Genomic DNA, 20,648 nt, shown 5'->3' with positions numbered 1-20,648 from the left:
CCATTTCCTGACGCCTATCTGACACTACCGTCATCCCTCACTCTCTGATGTCCCTCCTTTGCTCACACCAAGGAGTAGTTCACCACTTTTTCAAGTTAGTAGTCAGAAAAAATGCCGCCTCTAAGCATGTCCTTACCAGCTGTAGGCCCGCCCTTGGGGAGGCTGTTGGAGAGCCCGGATTGCCAGCACAGTGAATGTATGGCACCTAGGAACTGTTAAATCACTCTTCATCAATGATAATCTCTGCAATTGCCTTAAACAAGAGCAGCTTTTGAACAGTCCTCACAGGATGAAAATGCACGAAGACAAATCTTTGTACACTAACAGCCTTCCTACCCACCTGCCTGCACATTCTGCATTGTGCAGGGCAATGACTGCTCCCGAGGATTCAGACTTCCCTCTCTTACGGCTTTTTAAGCCACATAATCCCACAGGAAATTTAGCTATCTTTTAAAAAGCAAAAGGAGAGAAGAGAACACAAACCTCCAGCCCTCCAGCCCCTTAGAAAATAGTCCCACAGACACCCTCAAAATTCCAAGATAGGGTGAGGAGAACTAATTTGTTTTTTCTTGTTTAAATCTCACACTATGACATTTTTTGCAGCTGGCAGTGTGCTCAGCACTCTTCAGCAGAGCAGCCTTTCTGCATGCTGCAGTACTACCTCTGTGTCACAGGCAAGAGAAAGGCAGAAAGAAATGCATAAGCCTCTCCCCAGTTTCCTCCCATTCTCCTAAGACCTGTGGGTGAACCATTGAACCAGTTGTTTGGAAAATTTCTGCTCCAGCAGGCTTATTCAATCATCCCAAAAAGAGACAGAGGCGAATCTTCAGCTCTCTCATTTTGAATTCACTGGGGCATTCCCCTGTGGAATGTCTCAAAGTACCGAGGGACACAGCCTCTATTTTATCAGCAGCCAAAATGATGCTCCCTGACGTCCCTTCCTATTCTGGTACTGAACCACCTTACAGCCTCTCTCCCCTGGGCCCCTTTCCTCAGCCCACACAGACACTGGCCAGCACAGAGAGCTCATGGACCTGTGGAAGCAATGTTTCTGCACCAGCTGATCCATGGGCAGCACTTGCTCATATGAAGAGCCTCCTCCTGCAGCCCCTGTGCAGACAGCTGGGAGCTGTCACCCTTTGCCTTGCGAAGGCCTAAAACAGACGAAGTCTATTTGCTGCTGTAGCATCACTGAAGTAGCAGAATCCTCAGCAGGGTGATGGGAAAGCAAACAGTGAACTGATGGGCAGGACATCCACAGCCTCTCAGGGCTCTGTGTGAGATGCCTACTTTGTTGTCTCGAGGGAGGCGTGCTGCCTGAGGAGCCCATCTTATAAGAAAGCTGTATTTTTAAAAGCTATTTAAAAAAAAAAAGTCTTTCTAAAAAGGATGAGGGATCAGTGAAGTACAAAAAAAGGAGCTGTAATGAAAAGTGCATGAAAAAAACGGGATAGTAAGGAACAGAGAAACTATGCAAGCTCATTGGAGGTTGCTTTTCTTACCACATGTGAGTCTCCCATGGTTTGTTAGTAGAACCTATACCTGCAAGCAGGCACGGAGAAAGCCCACTGTTGTTAACACTGGGTAACCTCTTCACCTGTACTTGAGTTAGATGAGACTTCACACCAAGAACAAAAGAGAAATACCTTTTTGGCACAGCACAGCCGTGCACTTGCATGTCTTGCCTGCAGCCAAAATGTCAAGCACGGCTGCAATAGGCAACCTCTAAGATCACCTTACCTTGAAATTTGGTTTCCTGAAAAATAGGGGGGCAAAATTTACCAGATGCTTTGTCAGATACTCGCTAAAATAACATCATCTCACAATTGTCAAATGCCCACGGATTGAAAGGGTGAGCAGCAAACTCAGCTGGCTCTATTAAGAACCTTATGGAATTTTTGCATGAGTTTGTCCTACTGAAAATAGGGCTTTAGTTATGCTTGGAAGGAGGTGAAGAGATTGTTGTTTCTGCGTTTCATGCGGAAGAGCCTGAAGCACACCCAGTGACACTGCATTTCACTTACCTTTAAGCTCTGAATCTACCTCTGGGGACCATAAAGTTCATGCTGAGAAACAAAAACAGCAGAAGAAAGGCACTTCTGAGACAACATCAGAATATTTGAGAAACTCGATGGGGAGGCAGAGAGCACAGGAGTTTGCCATGCAGTCCTCTTGTCAGGAGTCTTTCAGAGAGGGGTGGATCTAGCAAATTAATGTTACTGGGATGATAAAGTTTCTATCACACTGGGAATGAAAAGGAAATCGCCCAGTAACAAAAACAGAGATGGAAAAAGATGCTAAGAGAACTTCACTGCAGCACTTTGCTTTCCTGTAATGCTTTCCCCTTGTCTCTGTGCTGGTTTCTTTTGATCTGTGGGTCTTCCTTTGTGTCAGCTCACAGTGGGCTGCCAGGAGGCTCAGAGAGTGGAGCAAATCAATTGGTTTGTGTGCAGGCTGGGAGGAGGTGGCAAGGTGGTTTCCAGGGACTGGCACAGCGAGAGAAAGAGTTGCCTTGGCCTTTCTCTACTGGCATCCCAGTGCTGCCATAGCAGAAAAACTTTGAACCAGAAGGTGTGCCAGCAATGCCCATGCTGTAGATCTGGCCAGCTTGGAAAGCACCAAGTAGGCTGGCAAAGTGTTTGTGCCATCTCCTTGGCATCATTGCCAAAACAGTAACGCAGAACCTAAAACTGGTGATGCTTCAGAAAAGAGAGAACAGCAACAGCCCACCAAATCTGTCTTCAGAGCACGGGAAGCCATACCCAAAATTCTGCTCCAGCTGACATCGCAAAGGGAAGCTTCATGTCTCTCTTCAACTCCTAACGCCCCACACAGGGAGAAGGAAGGGAGGCTGCTGCCCATCCCTATGAGCCTTGGCCTTTTGCCTAGGTGTCACAGTGCTGCAGAGGGAAGAAGGACCTTTCCCAAAATGAACTTTCTTATTATCACTATGACTTTTTAGAAATAAGCCAGTGGTTTCTGCTGAGAAATATTGCACTTTTTGTTAGTCAATAAGAAAGGCAATTGAAATCCCATTGCAGCCTCCAGCATGTAACACTCTGAAGGTTAGCTTCAAATGTTTCCCAGTGCAGAATTAACCAGAACATACATCATCGCTTTTACAGGCAGCATCATTTCTGATATCTCCAAAGATAACAGTATGGATCAGGGGGATTATCGTGGCATTAGCTGCTCTGATTACCTTCCCTACAGTTTAATAACAAGAGCACTTAGACTGTAGGTGTATCAACAGAGTTTTAGATTTGCGAGCAAGGAAAGTTGGGGGTTATTAGCAGAACAAGAGGAAAGAAAAGGTCACGCACTGCAATGTGCCTCTCAGGATGCAGCTGACATATTCAGTGGGGCAGGGAAGTGATTTTTCACTACAGCGTCATGAGTATTTTGACGAGAAGCAGTAAGGACTTTGAAGATCCATCTTGTCACATCCGGGCTGCTTTGGCTGCAAACTTAACCCATTAGAAAATAAGGCAACCACATTTGGCAACATCACCGCCTTTTAAAAACCTTACCTACGCTCTGCACACAGTTCACTTTGCTCCTGTTTATCTGCCTCTGTCTACAGTGACAATCCTGGATTGCACTGGTTTTATTTTAATCAGGAAGCAGACATTACTTCCCTGGAAATAAAAAGCCAGAAGATGGGGTCTCTGAAAAATGGTGTCTACTAGCTCCACTATCACTCCTCCTGCCCGACACCTTCCCCAAGGAGCTTCACTGCTCTCCCCAGAGGAACCACAGAATCACAGAATGACCCGGGTTGGAAGGGACCTCGAGGATCATGTAGTTCCAACCCCCTGCCTAACAGGGCCACCAAACATACACATTTACTAGATCAGGTTGCCCAGGGCCCCGTCCAACCTGGTCTTGAACACCTCCAAGGATGGGGCAAGGAACCAACTGGTTGGTATTTTACTGTGGAAAACAGAGGGGTTGCTGAAGAACCTTACAGCTAAAATTACAAGCTACCAATGAGATTAAACATTTTTCCCAGGCGCACTTACCAGAGATAATATAGAATAAGTTTACATTTCTATTGTTCCTGCTCTCTCTGCTTGTTAAAGTGCAGAAGACAATCCGTGGTCGCTTATTTTGTATCTAAGCAACTGTCAGACTCTATATCTACTAATAAGAAAGGGTATAATTATATGCTGCTACTTTAATTAGCAGCAGATGCCTATGTTTATGAAGTAAAATGTAAGATTTTCTGAAGTGCAGTCTTGCTTATATGCAAATTGCAAGAGCACTTTCATGGGTTTTTAAAGCTTTTAGTGGGCCCGGGCAGCTCAAGTGGGGAAGGGCACGGGGTTCACACAACACACTGTTGGTGCTTCAGTGCTTTGCTGCCCCAAAGGCCTGTTTGGGAAAGCTGTGAGGTGAGGGCAGATCAGTGCCTGCAGTGCCCTTCCGACACCACCAGCACTGGAGCAAAGCAGGTGGCTGCCCTGAGCCAAAGGGCAAAAGCTGCCTGCTTTGGGCACCTGCTATAGTGCCCTGGAGACGCAGCTGCAAAGCAGCTGAGATGGGGAAGAATCCTTAACGTCAATTCTTGATCTCATTGAGGTGCTTCAGCAGCACATATTGATGCAATGCAGCATTTCTTTTCAGAAGAAATAACAGCAGGACTATTGCTGAGGGGCTCTGCATGTAAGAGCAGACGAGAGCACCAACAAAACAAAATGAAACCCCGTCTCCATGCAAACATGTGCAGGCACAGTATATAAATGAGAATAACCTTGTCCAGGATAGAAAATACTTGTTAGATGAGACTCTAATTTCTGTTATTCTGTATTTTTAGTCTTGTTTCCATAGAAACAGCACTTGTGATGATACTGTCCTGCAAGGTAGCAAATGGATATACATAAGTGTATGTTCGTATATGCATTCCCTCCTACCTCCTGAAGCTTTGAATGTATTTGCCAGCAAAGTTGGAAGTTCCACGGATAGCCAGATGCAACCAGTTCTGGGAGAGCATCTGGGTAAGGAAGAAGTGATTGTGCAGTTCCCCAGCCAAAGAAATCTCATCAGAGGGCAGAGAGCCTGCCAAGAGGGGAACAAGAGGTGGGCCACGCCATTACTGCCGCATCTCCTTGAGCCTCTGTAGCAAAGCTCATCCTCGCATGGACACCAGCCTTTCTGTCAGCCGTGAGCCACATGTCCATGGGAAATCTGCTCCCATGTCTGGAAATCAAGACTCCCGTTCAGACGCTGGGAAAGTGCAAGAATCCCATGTGAAGGCTCAGCGCACCAACATAAAAACTGATGTCCGTCTTCCTTCTTTGCCCATCTTTTGGGGTCTCTTGCCTTGCTATGCGTGCAATTCACAGATAAAAGGTGGAGCAGCCAACCAAATTTGGCCCATTTCTTCAGCAAAATCCACTGTGCTACCTCTCATGGCCTTACATGCCAGATAAAGGACAGGTCAGATAGTCTATCTAAATTAGAGAGAAATGCTGATTGTCTGCACTCATATTTCTCATTCTAGAAAGTTACTGAATCCTTTAGCATACCTTTATATTCCTAGATCTTACACCCCTCTGTAGTGGGTGTTATTCCAATCACAAGACTTAAGTTACACAAGACTGCACCCTAGCAGGCAGCAAGGGCTTGCAAGCACACAGCCCTTGCCTTTGTCTTCTCTTCCTGCACTTTCTAATCCCTAATCCACCCTCTGTGAGAGTTGGCAGCCACGGCTGTGCTTGCTGCAGTGCAGGCTGGCAGCAGAGACTCACGCCAGATGCTTTCCCACAGAGCCCGGGTTTGCTCTCGCTCTCACTCCTCAGTTGTCAGTTCTCACTGAAGGTCACCCCAACAGAAAATGTCTGTTTGTGCTTGGCCTTCACGCACGTGGTGTTGAGGCACAGCGTGCGGAGAAGCGCTCCTTTAGCAGGTACTGCTACGCGCACATATGGAGCAGAGGAAGCTGGCGGAGTGAGACACCTGCTTGCTGAAGCATTAGCATTTATTTGAAAGCTGCAGAAAGAGATTTCTACTTCTGTTACCCTGAGCATCCAGCTCCTCTCCTCCTGCACCTCCCTTAGACCACACAGAGCGCAGCCACCATGAAACAAGCACGGTTCCCCACAGAGCCCTAATGGCCCTTTGTCCCTTGAGCTTCCTCTGCCATAACAGCCCCCTGCTAAAGGCTGCGCAGCATTTTGGTCCCCTGCAGCCCTGCAGAAATGAGTGCACGTCCTGCTGTGTGGCCACCTGCAGGACACGTTGCTTGGATGCCCACCAGAGTGAGTGGTTCTCTGAGCAGTGGCCCCTGTTTGCAAGGAAGGGGCACACATCTGTTGTTAAGTCCCCTATAGAGATGAGGATAAATCTTTTGTGTTACCCTACGTAGAAAGGATATTAATTATTGCAGGTTATTGCTATCAGTATGTCAAGCAACCTACTGCCCTTCTGCCCCTTAATTAAAAATAATGGGCAGAAAATGTCCTTGCGTGGTAAAACAGAGGGTGGGGATGTTTGCATGGTCCCCACTGACCACCCCAAATGGCCAAAGATTGGGGGGGGGGGGGGTGGGGACCAACCTTTAAATCCAGAATAACATTTTCTGGAGATCTGCAGGTGACGTTAAGCTTTCTCTGGTCTCTTCACAACAATCTTTTTATAGCATAGCAAAACTTCCCTTCCGTAAGCCTGTATCATTTCATCTCGGCCCTTAACAACGCTGTGCAAAATTTTCCACGCAAAACTGATGATGCCATTGAGACACAAGGATTTAACGACAGCGCAGTATGTAGGGGGGGTGGTATAACGACTTGTCTTTCTATACAATGCCACCCAGCGGTACGAAGCTGCCACTCTTCATTCCTTAGTTATGTTCGGGGACTGTGAGTGCACTGCAAAGTTTTGTTTAATGCGACAAGACAAAATAGAATTCAGCACAGCCATATGATAACGTCAGAAAACAGCAGGACGCCACACAGCATACTTGGTGGATCGACATCTGTTTCTGTGCTAGATTTCATGCTCCTTTTCTGCTTACGGGAGTTAATAATTGCAGGAAAACACAGAGTAATGAAAATTCCAGAATATAGAATGCTCCATCACTAATAAAGTGTCATTACTGACAGCAAAAGGCTGGAGGGAGAAGAGAGGCAGCTTTGTATTTGGAGTGGAGACACGACTTAGTGGTCATGCTGGTGTTGGGTCAACAGTTGGACTGGATGACCTTAGTGGTCTTAATGGTTCCATCGGTTTAAATAATAAACTCCGTAAGGTCAGTCCTATGTTACCACCAGTTCTTGTGCTCTTGTGCCTCACCCTGCTGTATCTCCTTTCCTTTATGGGCTCTGGTTTTCACGTTGCCCTTTTGTCTCCAGTACCAGAGGTGGGCACATCAACACCATGATTCCTCTGCCCAGGTCAGTCACTCCAAGGGTGATCCTACCCATTTCTAAAGCCCGACTATATCCTATACCCAGCCTGTGCCAACACTGCCAAATCCACCTGATCTACTGCATCTTTTTCCCTTCCCAAGACCCTCTCTGCCCATCACCAGCCCTTTGCTCACACCCAGCCCCCAAGACGACCTCCCTTCCTTGCAATCACTTCTCCCACTGCCTCTTCTTCCTCACCCTGGCTGACGAGCACACTTGTTTCTCAGCCTCCAGCTGCCCTCAGCTTCCATCCCACCTGCTCCTGGCTCTTGCCTGACCACACTGACATCTTTCCTCACTCAGTGTTTTTCTCCCTCACCTGTTGTTCCCATTAAAGCTGCCCCACAGTGACACTGCAGCTGCTACCATTGACACACCTTCCTCCTGGCGGTAATGTGCTGCTTTTTATCTGCTCCATCCAGCTCTCTGATGGGTCACAGTAATACTCTACATCCATTTTGCTCCAACACTGCTTCCTCACCCATCAGTTTGACCATGATCAGATAACTCTACGTTGCATGAGCTAAGGATTGCACGATGTCTTTTGCACTCAGTTTGTTACAATAGATGTAGTTACCTCCATGCCTTTCGAGCTTTGCAGTTCAGGCCGCAGGTCATCCATCAGGGAGATGCCAGGATAGCTACATTCACTTAAAATAGGCAGTGCTTAATTAAAAGCGACTCGCCTGTCCTTCCAGCAAGGTGAGCTCCGGATTCTATTCCTGCACGCAGGCACGGCCAAGCAAGCGGCTGGAAACGCTGCCATGAGTGGTGGCAGACCGCCCTCTGCTGCTTCCCGATGCGTTCTGCAGTCTGAAAGCAGAGGCTGAGGACCCTCTATTATGTAGATATATGCTTCAGGAACTATTCGAGCACAGAATAGAAGGCTCAGCAAGATGTGGCAGCGAGGAGACTTGGAAATCCTAGGCAGGGATTACAGAACGTTGTTAGTGTTAATTCTCAGTTGACCAAAGATCTGACTTTGGCACAGCAGCTTTCTCTAAGCATCATCACACACTGAAAAACAGGCCAATGGATAACAACTGAGCTCAAAAAATCACAAACACTGCACACAACCAGGCCCCTACAGCAAGCACCAGCACTCCAACACCTGGAGTAAAGCACGCATGCACTCAGTGCAGACATATGGGACAGCTGGACTGATGTAAGAGCAAGAGCGGGAAGAACTGGCAGTTGTTGGTTTGTGGTAATTTATTATGACTTGGCACTGATTTCACGATGAAGTCTTCTCTGTCATGTTTGACAGTAGAATATTCTTCCATATCACATAGTCAATATGTCAGCAGTTCTGGGAATTCAATTCTCAAGAGCTGGAGCTTTCCAAACATTCCATAAAGATATTCTCTATATGACATCATTTTCATACGACTTAACCACCTCTTTTCTTTTAATAGGAAGGTAACCCTGCAACAGTTTGGTATTCCACTTCTGATTCATTATTATTGGCTTTTTTAGAACTTCCTAAGACTTGCTTTTCAGCTTAGTTGCTAAGAAAGCTTTTACAGAAGGCAAAACAAAACAGTTAACTTCAGACATCCTGTCTGAAACCACGGTACTCAAGAGAGAAAGCCATGAAATCAGGTTTTCTAATGGATTTTTTTTTTTTAATAAACTATAGAAGAACAAGGTAACATTTCAACTGAAGTCATGATAGCTGCATGCTTAAAAGCAGATACAGACACGTCTCTGGGTTTTTCTGTTCTCTTGAAAAATAGGAAACAGTCATGTGAAAGCCAAAAGCAATGCACAGGTTTCTATACATATTCAACTGACAGCAGACCAAAGCAAACTAACACAACTGGAAAAACGTTTTTAAACAGCGATTTCAGATTTAAACTTAAATTTCAGGTTGAGGAAATCTTCTGCTGAACAGGTTACATTTTATACAGCATTAAAAGTCTGTAAATTGAGGCACTAGGAACGAACTTATTACAGTTACTCAAAAGCATCTGATGTACAAATGGAATAATCTACAGGCCATAGTGTACTAGAAATACAGAACTCAAACGGTGGTATCAGACTTGCGCTTGCTCACATCAGCACAGTGAGATTAGTGGAAACTGCTGTTCTGTTTAGTTTCTTGTCCAGTTGAGTAAAACCAGGTTCTGATTGCTGGTTCAAATCAGTCCCCTTCCCAGCATTTTCTCATTATCCTTGCTCGCCTCTTATGCGTTACTACAAAAAAAAAAAATAGAAGTCTGAGAAGTTCCCATGCCACCCCATGCAGTCATTTTTAAAAGGAAATGCAAAGCACTCATTTTCATGCACTGTTGTATCTTCGGTGCTGTATTCCCCTATTCCATCATTTCCCCCCCATGTCACTGAGCTTCTACAGGACTAATAAAATTATTTTTAATTAGATACTCATGTTCTGAAAGAGGAGTACTTTACACCTTTTGATTTGCATTTTCTGTAGGGGACAGGGAGCATAAAAGACAATTAGTCTTCACAAAGTAATTGGAGTGTTCTCATGGCAAGAACTCGAGACAAAGAAAGGAGCTCACATGGATACATATGCTGCTTTCTTTTAAGTGGAAGTGTATTCAAGACCTAACGAGGTTTCCACCCAGATGCTACGAAAACTGGCACCCTCTAAACCTGTACATTAAAATATACCTTGCTATTTTAATCAGGCACTTAAATAGAAAAACAAAAGTAGTAACACTTAACATAGTTTTGTGATAGCTATTCTGTACGGCCAGAACATCCTGAATGAAGCACTCAAGAAAGGAACTGCCCCACAGAACTAAGTAACACATATGAAGGGTTAAAAGGAAGAGAGTCTCATACTACACAAACAAGTTTAAAAGAGACAGAAAAATGCTTAGCAAATATTTGGTAGAAGCCATTAACCGCAACCTTAGATTCTTCACTATCTAATGTAAAATGTTGTGCAAGGTTGGTATTCCCTTGAGAAGATGGATCCAAAAGTAAATACTATACATGCTGTAATTAGCATGATGGGTTTTTTACCCACAAAAAACAAACAAACAAAACCAATTTCTCCACTAATTACAAACTCCCTGAGGGAATGTGTTTTGAGGAGATGGAAGGAAAAGAAAAAAAATCACATAAAAACAATCCGGAAAATTCCAACAATCAGTAGCTGCCCTATGTTAGGTCACTACATGTTTCTGATCAACTTTTCTCAGAAAAACAAGGGTTATATACCAACCAACCACCACTCCTCTAATAAGGACCTTGATTCAACTCCCTTCATATAAAAAGGGTTCTTGAGATGAGAGCAACCATTATTTTAAAGTGGTAATCAGCAGTTTTTAATCCAATGCACTTCAAAGGTATGGGATTCTACCCTCACAATATTATCTGCTACATATCTAAAATGGTTAGTGACAGACAGTCACCAAAAAAAAAAATGCTCAAGAAGAGGTTGAAATTCAATTGTAAGGCTAAGCACTCAAAGTCGGTTTTGTGTTATGGTCAAGTGTAAGTCAAGGGATAAATGGAAGAATCTAAAGGAGACAATACATCACAATACATTTTTCTGGTAATGAAAATGCTAAATATTTAAACCGTTCTTATGTAATTTATTTTTAACCAATGATTTACAAGGTCTTGATTATTAGACAAAATAGCATATTTTAACTAAACTCAAAAAAAATACAAACCAATAGAGTATAGAAGGAAAGGCTATATAGTTTCATGGAATATATCACACCCAGTGCACGCACTGCTTCATTTTTCTCATCTGATCCCATTTGTTATTTATAGGATTTTTGCAAAGAAACATTTTTGGGCCAACCAACGTGTAGTGTAGAGTTTTCAGACCACTGAACTAGGTTCTAATTCTGGCATTGCTCGACAGTCTATACCACCGCACCTGATCTCAGTGTTTAGTGTAATCAAAAACCCATCTAGACACTTTTGAGCAGTTAACAATAAACAAGAGTTATAGACTGCATACAGTTCAGTATGGTACATTAACGGAAGCTAAAATTTTAGTACGCTTATTGCAGATTTCTCCAAGATTTTTAACAAGCAGAGTTTCTTCCCAGATATATTATTGCTGTGGGAAATAAGGCTGTTGAGGAAAAGGGTATCCAGGCTGCTGAGGTGCTGGATATGGTGGTTGTCCAGGGTTCTGAAATACAGGTGATGGGGCATACGGCAGACTATACTGGCCATACATGTATGGATTATAGCCTATCGGCATTGGCATCTGGCAATACCTGTGTGAAGAGAAAAAACATCTTAGTTGCAAATTGTTTATGTCAATTTTAAGAGTCTGCCTCTGTAAGAGACAGCAGCTGCCTTAAAATCCTTGCAACGACTTCAGAAAGATGAAAAGAGCATCAGAAGAAAGCACGCTACACAAATGGAATTTATTCTCTATATTGTCATCTTCAGTAAGATATTGGGAATTGAAAATGATATGCCGACACTTAAGAGATAAACACCAACTAATTATGGAAAGAATGGTGACGGTCCACAAAGCACAGTTTAGGAAGTGCAGTCCTATCTCCCTCTTCCTTTTAAACAGGAAAATGTTAAAAACCCCCTCAAACCAAAATGGACCCCCCACAAACGCTACATGCAAATAATTCTAGCAAGAGTGACATGATTGAAACTGAAAAAACATCATGCCACAAGAACACTAAACACTTCTATAATAATAATAGATTTAAATACATCACAAGTAACAAACAAATACTTTTAGACTGTGTTAACATTCCACAATGTAGGAATTCAAGTACTCCCATAACGTACCCTGGGTAACCTGGATAAGTTGGGTAAGGAGGTCCCTGTGCCTGTGAAGGTGCAGTGCTTGATGCACTGGCTCCTGGAGCTGGAGGAGTAGGAGCAGCAGCAGGAGCAGAAGGAGGTGCTGTAGCTGTTCCCGAGGGTGCTGATGCAGAAGGGGAACTGCTTGCTGCAGAAATCACTGGTGGCGGTGGCCGTGCTGGTGGCTGTGGTTTAGTACCCTAAACAAAAAAATTTCAATCACATTGAAGCTTTCAAGAAGAATCTATAGCTATATTATATGGTTGCCTTATTTCTTATTTTTTAAACAGATATTCTATATTTACTTTACATAGATAATGCAAAGCAATAAACACTCAATTTCAGATATACAATTTATTAACACCAGCAGGATATAATACACCTTCCCATAGAGTTTTTAGATTCTCTCCTCCATTTTACTTAAACAATTTCCAAAATCCTGCAGTACATTAAGGAACAATATATGTAAGGTTATAGACCAGTGAAGAGTTCAAAAGAACAGACCTACTTTCAACCCACTAATTCTGTAACATACTTACCACCATGGTTCTGGGTGCTGGAGTGGGAGTTGATGAAGCAGCAGGCTTACTTCCTCCGGCTGGAGTGGTCTGATAAGTAGGCAGAGGAATAGAGGGTGCACTGGGCTCCCTAGCAATGCTTTGTTGCAAATCCCTATTAAATACAGACAAGTATACATATAAGCTTTATTTAAAAAACAAACTAACAATTTGGAGTCTATATCACTTTCATCATAGAAAATCTTCCAGCAAAACCTTTGATTAAAAGTTACATTTATTTTCTAATAGTATCTTTATGTTCCAAGTCAATATTTGGTAAAGATCATGACTCTTGGACACTACTTCGATAAGATAAAAGTGTTGGCATTGTGTTTAGCTTCCACTAAATAGTGAAATTTTACAGTCAGTCCATCATGAAAGTTCTGAGCAACTAGATACATATGTACATATGTACCTATATATTCAGATGAATGCAGTTTATTTCTTAGTGCAAAAAACAGTAAAATCTCAACACTTGAGATTTGGCAGATTCTCCAAAACACATTAGGATACACTTAAAGTTGAAAAAAATTTTGCATTAAAAAAGTGATGGATGAGATACATAACAATATGCAGCAGCTATAGCACATCAACTGTAAAGCTTAAAACACCACCTAAATGAAACACCAGATCAACAACTTAATCGTTAGTAAGTGAAGGCATAGCCCACAGCCAGTGTCCAGTATCTGATTTTAACAGAGGAACAGGAGGGACACACAGTGAATGACTAAAACAGTGTGGTGAGCAAACTGAGAAATACATTTGGTATCAAATACTTCGGGCATCCCAAATTTGACTGTCTCTGGGCAACAAGAATTTGTCAGTGAACAGGTCATGTATGAAGCAGTAAATGTAAAACTTTAACACTAATTGTTAACATATAAGAGATGTAAAAATCTAAGCCTTCATTTGGCAGTTTAGAGCTTCTGAACTTCATTTGTGTATGAAGGAGGGGAAAAAAAAATAGAGGTAAAAGGAGATGGAAGAGGTTGTATACAGTTGTCAGGAATTTATTTAAAAGCACAACACATCCAAGTGATAAAAAGCAGTTTTAAAAGGATGAGGCTGTAAAAGGTATCATTTGAGGGGCTGAGTATCTTATTCATGACAAGATACTGCACAAAGCAACTTTATTTTCAACAACTGAAACTTTACTAATTAGCCTTTTTTATAATAAGTTATGTGCTTTGCTGACGACAGGTGAAAATAGGAAGTATTTTCAAGTACCCTTTCCTCTCAAGCCAAGTGCCTACAAATTACATTTCAAGCATACTGCACTAGCATGGTGACATGCATGGGACCTTGACAACGTGAAACTGTTGTTTGTCCTTCACTTGAAGGAAAATGTACTTGCCTTCCTTCAGCAGTAAGTGCAACATGCACAATCTAAACAATAATAAAAGGAACAGACTGGATCATAGATGGAATGTCTGTGTCTTTCCCTCCACTACACTGGGGAGCATAAATGACAATTAGACACTAAAGCATTTAGCTGATCTCCCAAACCAAGATAACAGTGGGGGTAAGGAACAAATCAAAACTTCCTCAAAAGGAAGAATATGATTACCAGATGTAGGCAAAAATGAACGCAGTAGAATAAAATCATGCTAAGATGAAAAAGATCCATGCTAAACTATATAAGGGAACAGGAGAACAGGATTTGAAATAGAATTTACCATTAATTTATTCTATTACTTTCATAGTTTTGAATTTCAAGATGGGGTTAATGTATAAAGCAAAGTGAAGCAAAAGGAAGAATGCATGTGGACTACCTCATGTCATCAAGTACCATAATACATTTGTCTCCCATGATTACTTTCTGATAAATGCTTCACAGTTTCTATAACACATAAAACATTTAAATCTTACTTGAGCAGCTCATCTCTTTCAGTCTTGCGAGCAAAGACGATGTCACTGCATTTGTTTTGGAACTTCAGAAGGATTTCTGTCAGCTCATTGTAAAACTAGTAACAAAAATTAAACATGCTCAACCAAGAGTTTCAGATTCCACAGTAGCATTTTTCTACACACTGATTGATACAGGCATTATGCTACACCATTGATCACAGCCTACCATTCCAGCAGGAACTACAACTGCATTTTATACTTTTTGCAAAAGCACATACTGGTTAACTGGAGCCCATGTCTGTAATATCTAATTGCACACAATCAATATCAAAACACATAAATAATTCAAAACAATTAGAGAATCTACTTAAAACAGAACAAAACTTGGATTGCTGTAGGTTGATTATTTATTAAGTGGGGTTTTCTGTTGTTTCTTTTTTTAATTATTATTATTATTGACTAATTATTTTACCATCTTCAGTCAGTTCCATGCACTTGCTTTGTTTTGTAATACTTCATTTTTCCCCCCCTTTCTCTCTAGAGGATTATCAATTCAATAAGCTAGCAAAACTACTTAATATGAAAGCAGCAGGAAGCCTTCTGGAAGACTAGATCAAGAAAGTGGACTGAATAATTCCCCCCCCACATGCACAACTTTTCTCATGTATATATTAGCAGTATATAAAACAAGAATTTGATGAGGTGATTAATTACCATAGAAAAAATTCCCTAGACAAAACAGCTTACGTGGGTAATTCAGCATTAGTAAGTCCACTGTAATTAATAGCTTTTCCCATTTTAATATAAACCAATACTCAGAAAAGCTCACATTCCAGTGGAACATGTGCAGAACAATCAACATTCAAGCACCTCATTGTCTGTCCTCGCTTCTGCAGTAAAATCCTCTAAAATATACCTCCCACTTAGCATGACTATTAAGTTTATTACTTTTGATTCACACCTCACCGAGTAAATAAAATATTCTTCCAAATTCTTTAAACATTACTGTACCTTTGTGCCTTCTTTTAAATTGGCTAGGAGTTCCACGAAGTTGTCATTTGCTACAGCTAAGTTCTTCAAAACTTCTTCTCTCAAATTAGACTCATTGTTTGATTGCTTCATCTTTGAAAAATCCTGATGCGCATTCTTAAGAGGAGGAAGGGAAAAAGCGAGCAGTGAAAATAATGCAGCCCGATCCCACCTAAGATTCTGCATCTCTTGTTTGTAGTTTTATTCAGTGCTTCTACCTTCTTTTTCCAACACCCACCTTGATCACATTCCAGCCATACAATGTGCTTCCTGACACGCACTGACTACCAAGTGCATTGGCTATTTCAGATTTCTATATGTATTAACTATCTGGCAGCAGGTAACAGCTAATTATCTGTTCTGTTTTAGTTGGCCTCCAGATAATCCTTAAGCTCCTACTGCAGACACTCCTTCAGAGGATATACTAATTAGGCTCTTTCTGCTGCACTATACTCCACTGTTATTCATTAAATCATACTGAGTGCTATCATATTTAAGAAGCTCTACCTCAAATTTGGTTGACATCGACAAGTTATTAAAAGGCCAGCAAAGCAGATAACTGACTTTGGATCACCATCTCATTTTTTTGGGAAAAGTCAGATTTAAAAGACTACTTCAGCTTCCGGAAGCAACCAAACTTGAATTCCAGGACACTCAAGCACCTAAGTAATATCCATCAACATTTTCAAAAGTTAAGAAAGATATGAATGTAAAATGCCTGTCAAACAGGGCCATATGGCAATTAAGAGACAACTTTATCCTTTTTGAAGGGTTTCTTATTTATATTCTTCCAAGTGCCAGTTGCAGTCAGAAGTTGCAAGTAATTCTGCATGCAAACAGGCTTTTCACGATTACTCAAACAACTCTTAGTTGACTAAGCATTAAGACTTCCTCTTCTTTCAGGTACCCATTTCTAGTGTTAGTGACAAATGAAGATTATAATTCACACTTTGAGAAATTCTCATTGTTTTTTACTTTGAGCTTCACAGATGCTAGAACTCAAGCAGATCATAAACAGCAACAAGGAATAGGCCAAAACTTGCTTCAGAGAGGAAAAAAAAATGTCTTTTAGCACACAGCAAAGGCTGATCTCCTGTAATCTCACAAAAGGCTATCAAGATTATCAAGATAGAATGATGGGGTGTGGAGACAGAAAATTAAATCAACCCAAAACCTCTTATACACAGATAAATTTCTTTTAGGGCAAAACAATCTGCATTACTGAGCAGATTTATTTAATAAAGGCAGTCCAAGGGAATTTACACTAGAACTCTGGCAGAGGTCACTAGAAATCTGTTTTTCTTTCCAGCTATTTCTCAGTGATCAGATAAGTAAGGGAATATCAGCTGGTCTACAATAAGAGTACACAACAAAACAGAATAGAAAGCAAAGTGATAGTTCTACAGCACTGGAAATGTTAAAGAAATGATCAGAGTAATGAAGACATAAGATATATAAGGAAGACGAGCTACTGCACCTGAATGTTTTTTAGAAGTTCTTCTTGCTTTTTCAGCGATTCCTGTACTTTCTGTGTGTAACTTCCATAAATTCTGTCCAACTCTGTCACAGAGATGGCCTCCTCGTTTATAGCACCATCCTGTGCAAGCGCAGTCAGGAATTTATTTGTCATGTCAAAGTTTACAGATTTTAGGTCATTTTCCAGTTGTTCTCTCTCCTTTTTGACTTCATCTAGACCAGCCAGCAAAGTTTTTAATACATTAACAACCTAGGCAAAAATAATTGTCAGAAATTAATATGTTTTGAAGAATTACTGCAAAAGTATATACCATATTATTTTCTATACTGCACTCTTCACTGTTAGCACCAGCAACATTACTGTATGAGTTTATTACTTTATGTGTTTAAAATGACATTTTATAACAACCACACTTGCTTACGGTAATCATAAAACATATGTCAGCAGATTTTATACAAAACAAAGTATAGAACACGCTTTTGAAGTGCTATCCCCCATATTAATTGTGCCTAAACGTGCGCTGATAAGGAACAGCTTACACATCAGTTCACTTGAGTATACTTGGCTAGACAAACAATCCTTCTACACAAAGCAGAGGCTAATTTCCATGCATTACCTCGCTCCCTTGTAATGTTTTTGCTGGGTTGGCAGAAGGAATGGCTGCATTGAGTTCTGCTTCCGGCTTACACAGAAGTGCGATGGTGTCCCGGTGAGACTGATAGCCTTCTCTAACTTGCCCATCTGCTTGTACAGCTTTATTCAAGATATTACGGAAGTTGGCTCCCTCTGGTGGTGAGAAGAAAAAATGTTAATATTTCAAACTCATTTTGCACCAGCTTATGTATACAAACACAAGATAATGCTTTTATGACTTTAAGTTTCATTTAGAAACAGTACACAAACAAGGCAGCTATATTAATTATCCAGAGAGACACATGAAAGCATTTTAAACTCAGTGCAAACCACTCCAATTTTAAAGCCTGAAAAGCTTTGCTTCACTAAGGCACTGGTGGCAGTTCCTTGCTACCTTCCCAACAATACAAATCAAGAACAGAAAGCCTGCTGTGGTGATTAGCATAAGTATGGCAAACTGCTAAAAAACAAACTACACAAACCAAAGAAAAAAAACACCTTAAGAAATAATGATATTTAAAAGCTAGCATTCAAAGAAAGAAGCACTAAATTAAAAGACCCACTTAAGTGGTAACTGAAAACAAGTTCTTAGAAGGGCGGCCATTCGTTATATATAATTTCTAAACATTAGCACATATGTTCACTCCAGGGGTGACGAAGCATGCAAAAATCCTCTGCCATAACATCAACTCCCAACTCCAAACAGACCTACAGATTGCCATAAGGATGTTTTACCACACACTCTCCTAAATTGAGGTTTATCTTTAAAGACAATATAACACAATATGTAAAAAACTTTTAGTTTATGTAAGAACGGACATTTTAGAACACCCCTTGGATTCAAGTCATAAAGTATGAACTTTACCTGCTCTTAAAGGTTTATACAGATCATTGGATGGTGTTCGCTGCCAACGTTCTTTGAATTTTGTTCGGAGTTCATTGTCCGTAGTTTCTTCCTCATCTAATAACCTCAGTGACTGAAGGGGTTAGAAGCATACATGCATTACAACACCTTGCAAGCATGAAATAGCTACTAAGTATACAATTTGTTTAAGAAATAAAAAGAACATGTAACTTCTATAAAGATAATTTGCAAATAGAAAAGGATGTATGAGGCATAAATGATCCATGTTTTTACAGAAAGTTCCCCCACTTCCCCTACTTTGATATTAAAAACAATATACTTGTGTGGGTGTTCACTTACTTGACAGTGCAGTTTCTGCATACATGGACTAAACATTTAAAGTGCTATTACAAGCATAATTTTTAGTGCTCCTGTAAGCACTGCGATTTTAAGGAGCTATCCAAGTTACAAGTTACAAGCATTTTGGATAACCATGCACACACCTTGATACCAGCATTTAAAGAAAACAAATTAGATGGCTGTGTTTAAGGGTGTTTTAGTGTTAGCAATTGCTGAGCTTACTTCATCTAAGATTTCTTTGTTCCTTTGTAGCAGTTCAGGTAGGTCTTTGATGAGCTGATCAATAGTCTGAACTCCTCCTTGCTCAATCACAGCCTTAGACTTGTTCAAAATAGACTGAGGAACAGTATCACCAGAGACATCTTCTATTGCAGCCGGAAGATTGAGGGAAGCCAACACTCTGAAAGAGTCAACATGTTACATGGAACCGTGTCTGCAGCGTTAAAGTAATTTTATCCTATAAATAACATTGCTATTCAAATAAACATTCACCCACTCGATAAAAGAATGGAAACATGGTATTTGACATACCATTGGGCAAAAAAGGACAAAATGAGTACTTTGTGAGGTAAACTCAACAAACAAGAGCTCTTTTCAAAGCTTTTAAAAGCTGCATCCTAGACTCCCAGCTTCTAAGAAATATGGCACATTTTCAGTAGCAACTACCTGGTAGATAAATTACCAACTGCCTTGAGTTACATTTTTATTTACCAACTTTGTAAGGTTTTTATTATTAAAAAAAAAAAAACCTTTGGAGGTGGGAGTGATGAGGAAAATGATGTGGTGTATCATTGGTTCAGTTAAGCTGACCACTGAAATTTGAAAATCCCACTAGATTAATGATAGTGAATTTCTTTCAGAGCAAGTGCCAGACTCTTAAAAACTGAGAAGACTGAAGAAAATGAAATGCTGTTAGTTCTTTAGATACTTTTAGCCTTAATACCTGCAGACAATTAGTTCTCAATACCCCTGCTGGACTTGAAGTTTGCTAACCTACTATACAGCAACAAAAAAACCAACCTTCACTGTAATCTGGAGACATACAAGGTACAAGTCATTAATATTCTGAGGGTGTTCCATAACTCCTCCTGAACAAGTTAAGAAGCAGCCATACTTACCCATTTGCCAAGTTTGTGGCTTCTCTCATCTGGGCTATTAGCCTGTTTACTAGATCTGCCTTTCTCTGGTTATAAACACTCACAGATTGCTGAACTTGCAAGGGAACCATCTTCTCAAACAAGTCTACAATAAAATAAGTATAAATTACTGTTGTACTGCAAAGGTAGGAGGATGCAAACATCTTCACAGCTGTTTAGTACAGGCTGTAGTATAGAGATCTGATTTATATAGTTTAAGATACTTCTCCACTCCAGTCATGTTAAAATTTCCAAAGGTCTTTAATGGATTGGGTTTCCATTTAAGACTGAAATTGAGTTAAAATAATCTAAAAGCATTTCACTGACAACAACAACTCATAGTATCATAGTCTCGTGTGGGTTGGAAGGGACCTTAGAGATCATCGAGTCCAACCCCCGGGATTCGAGCCCCCCTGTGTAGCAGAGCGGCACTTCTACCACTTGTGCCACAGGGGCACACAGGACTGCAGGACTAAACATCATACCCTCCTTAAGCTTTTGTTTATACAGAAGAAAAAGAAATTTTTCAGAACCCCCTGCTCAGCCAAACTGGTATTTTTCAGCTTTAAGGAAGGTCCTGAACAAGGTTAG

At 41.1% G+C, this 20,648-nt stretch overlaps 1 protein-coding gene across 2 annotated transcripts in view; it reads right to left on the bottom strand.

The window, feature by feature from the left end:
• Positions 1-9,007: 9,007 nt before the first annotated feature.
• The window catches only part of PDCD6IP (programmed cell death 6 interacting protein), a 29,203-nt gene continuing 17,562 nt past the window's right edge, over positions 9,008-20,648 (bottom strand). For both annotated transcript variants that reach the window (XM_015854172.2, XM_015854173.2), the window contains exons 9-18: positions 20,040-20,163; positions 19,144-19,321; positions 18,583-18,694; positions 17,701-17,870; positions 17,085-17,333; positions 15,590-15,724; positions 14,600-14,694; positions 12,713-12,845; positions 12,159-12,373; positions 9,008-11,620 (exon numbers count right to left, since the gene is read on the bottom strand). In XM_015854172.2, the coding sequence (XP_015709658.1) occupies positions 11,452-11,620; positions 12,159-12,373; positions 12,713-12,845; positions 14,600-14,694; positions 15,590-15,724; positions 17,085-17,333; positions 17,701-17,870; positions 18,583-18,694; positions 19,144-19,321; positions 20,040-20,163 (1,580 nt within the window). In that variant the 3' untranslated portion in view covers positions 9,008-11,451. The remainder of the gene's footprint in view (positions 11,621-12,158; positions 12,374-12,712; positions 12,846-14,599; positions 14,695-15,589; positions 15,725-17,084; positions 17,334-17,700; positions 17,871-18,582; positions 18,695-19,143; positions 19,322-20,039; positions 20,164-20,648) is intronic.

Source organism: Coturnix japonica, chromosome 2, assembly GCF_001577835.2.
Source record: "Coturnix japonica isolate 7356 chromosome 2, Coturnix japonica 2.1, whole genome shotgun sequence".
Classification (NCBI taxonomy): Eukaryota; Metazoa; Chordata; class Aves; order Galliformes; family Phasianidae; genus Coturnix; species Coturnix japonica.
This window is presented reverse-complemented; position numbering and strand designations above follow the sequence as displayed.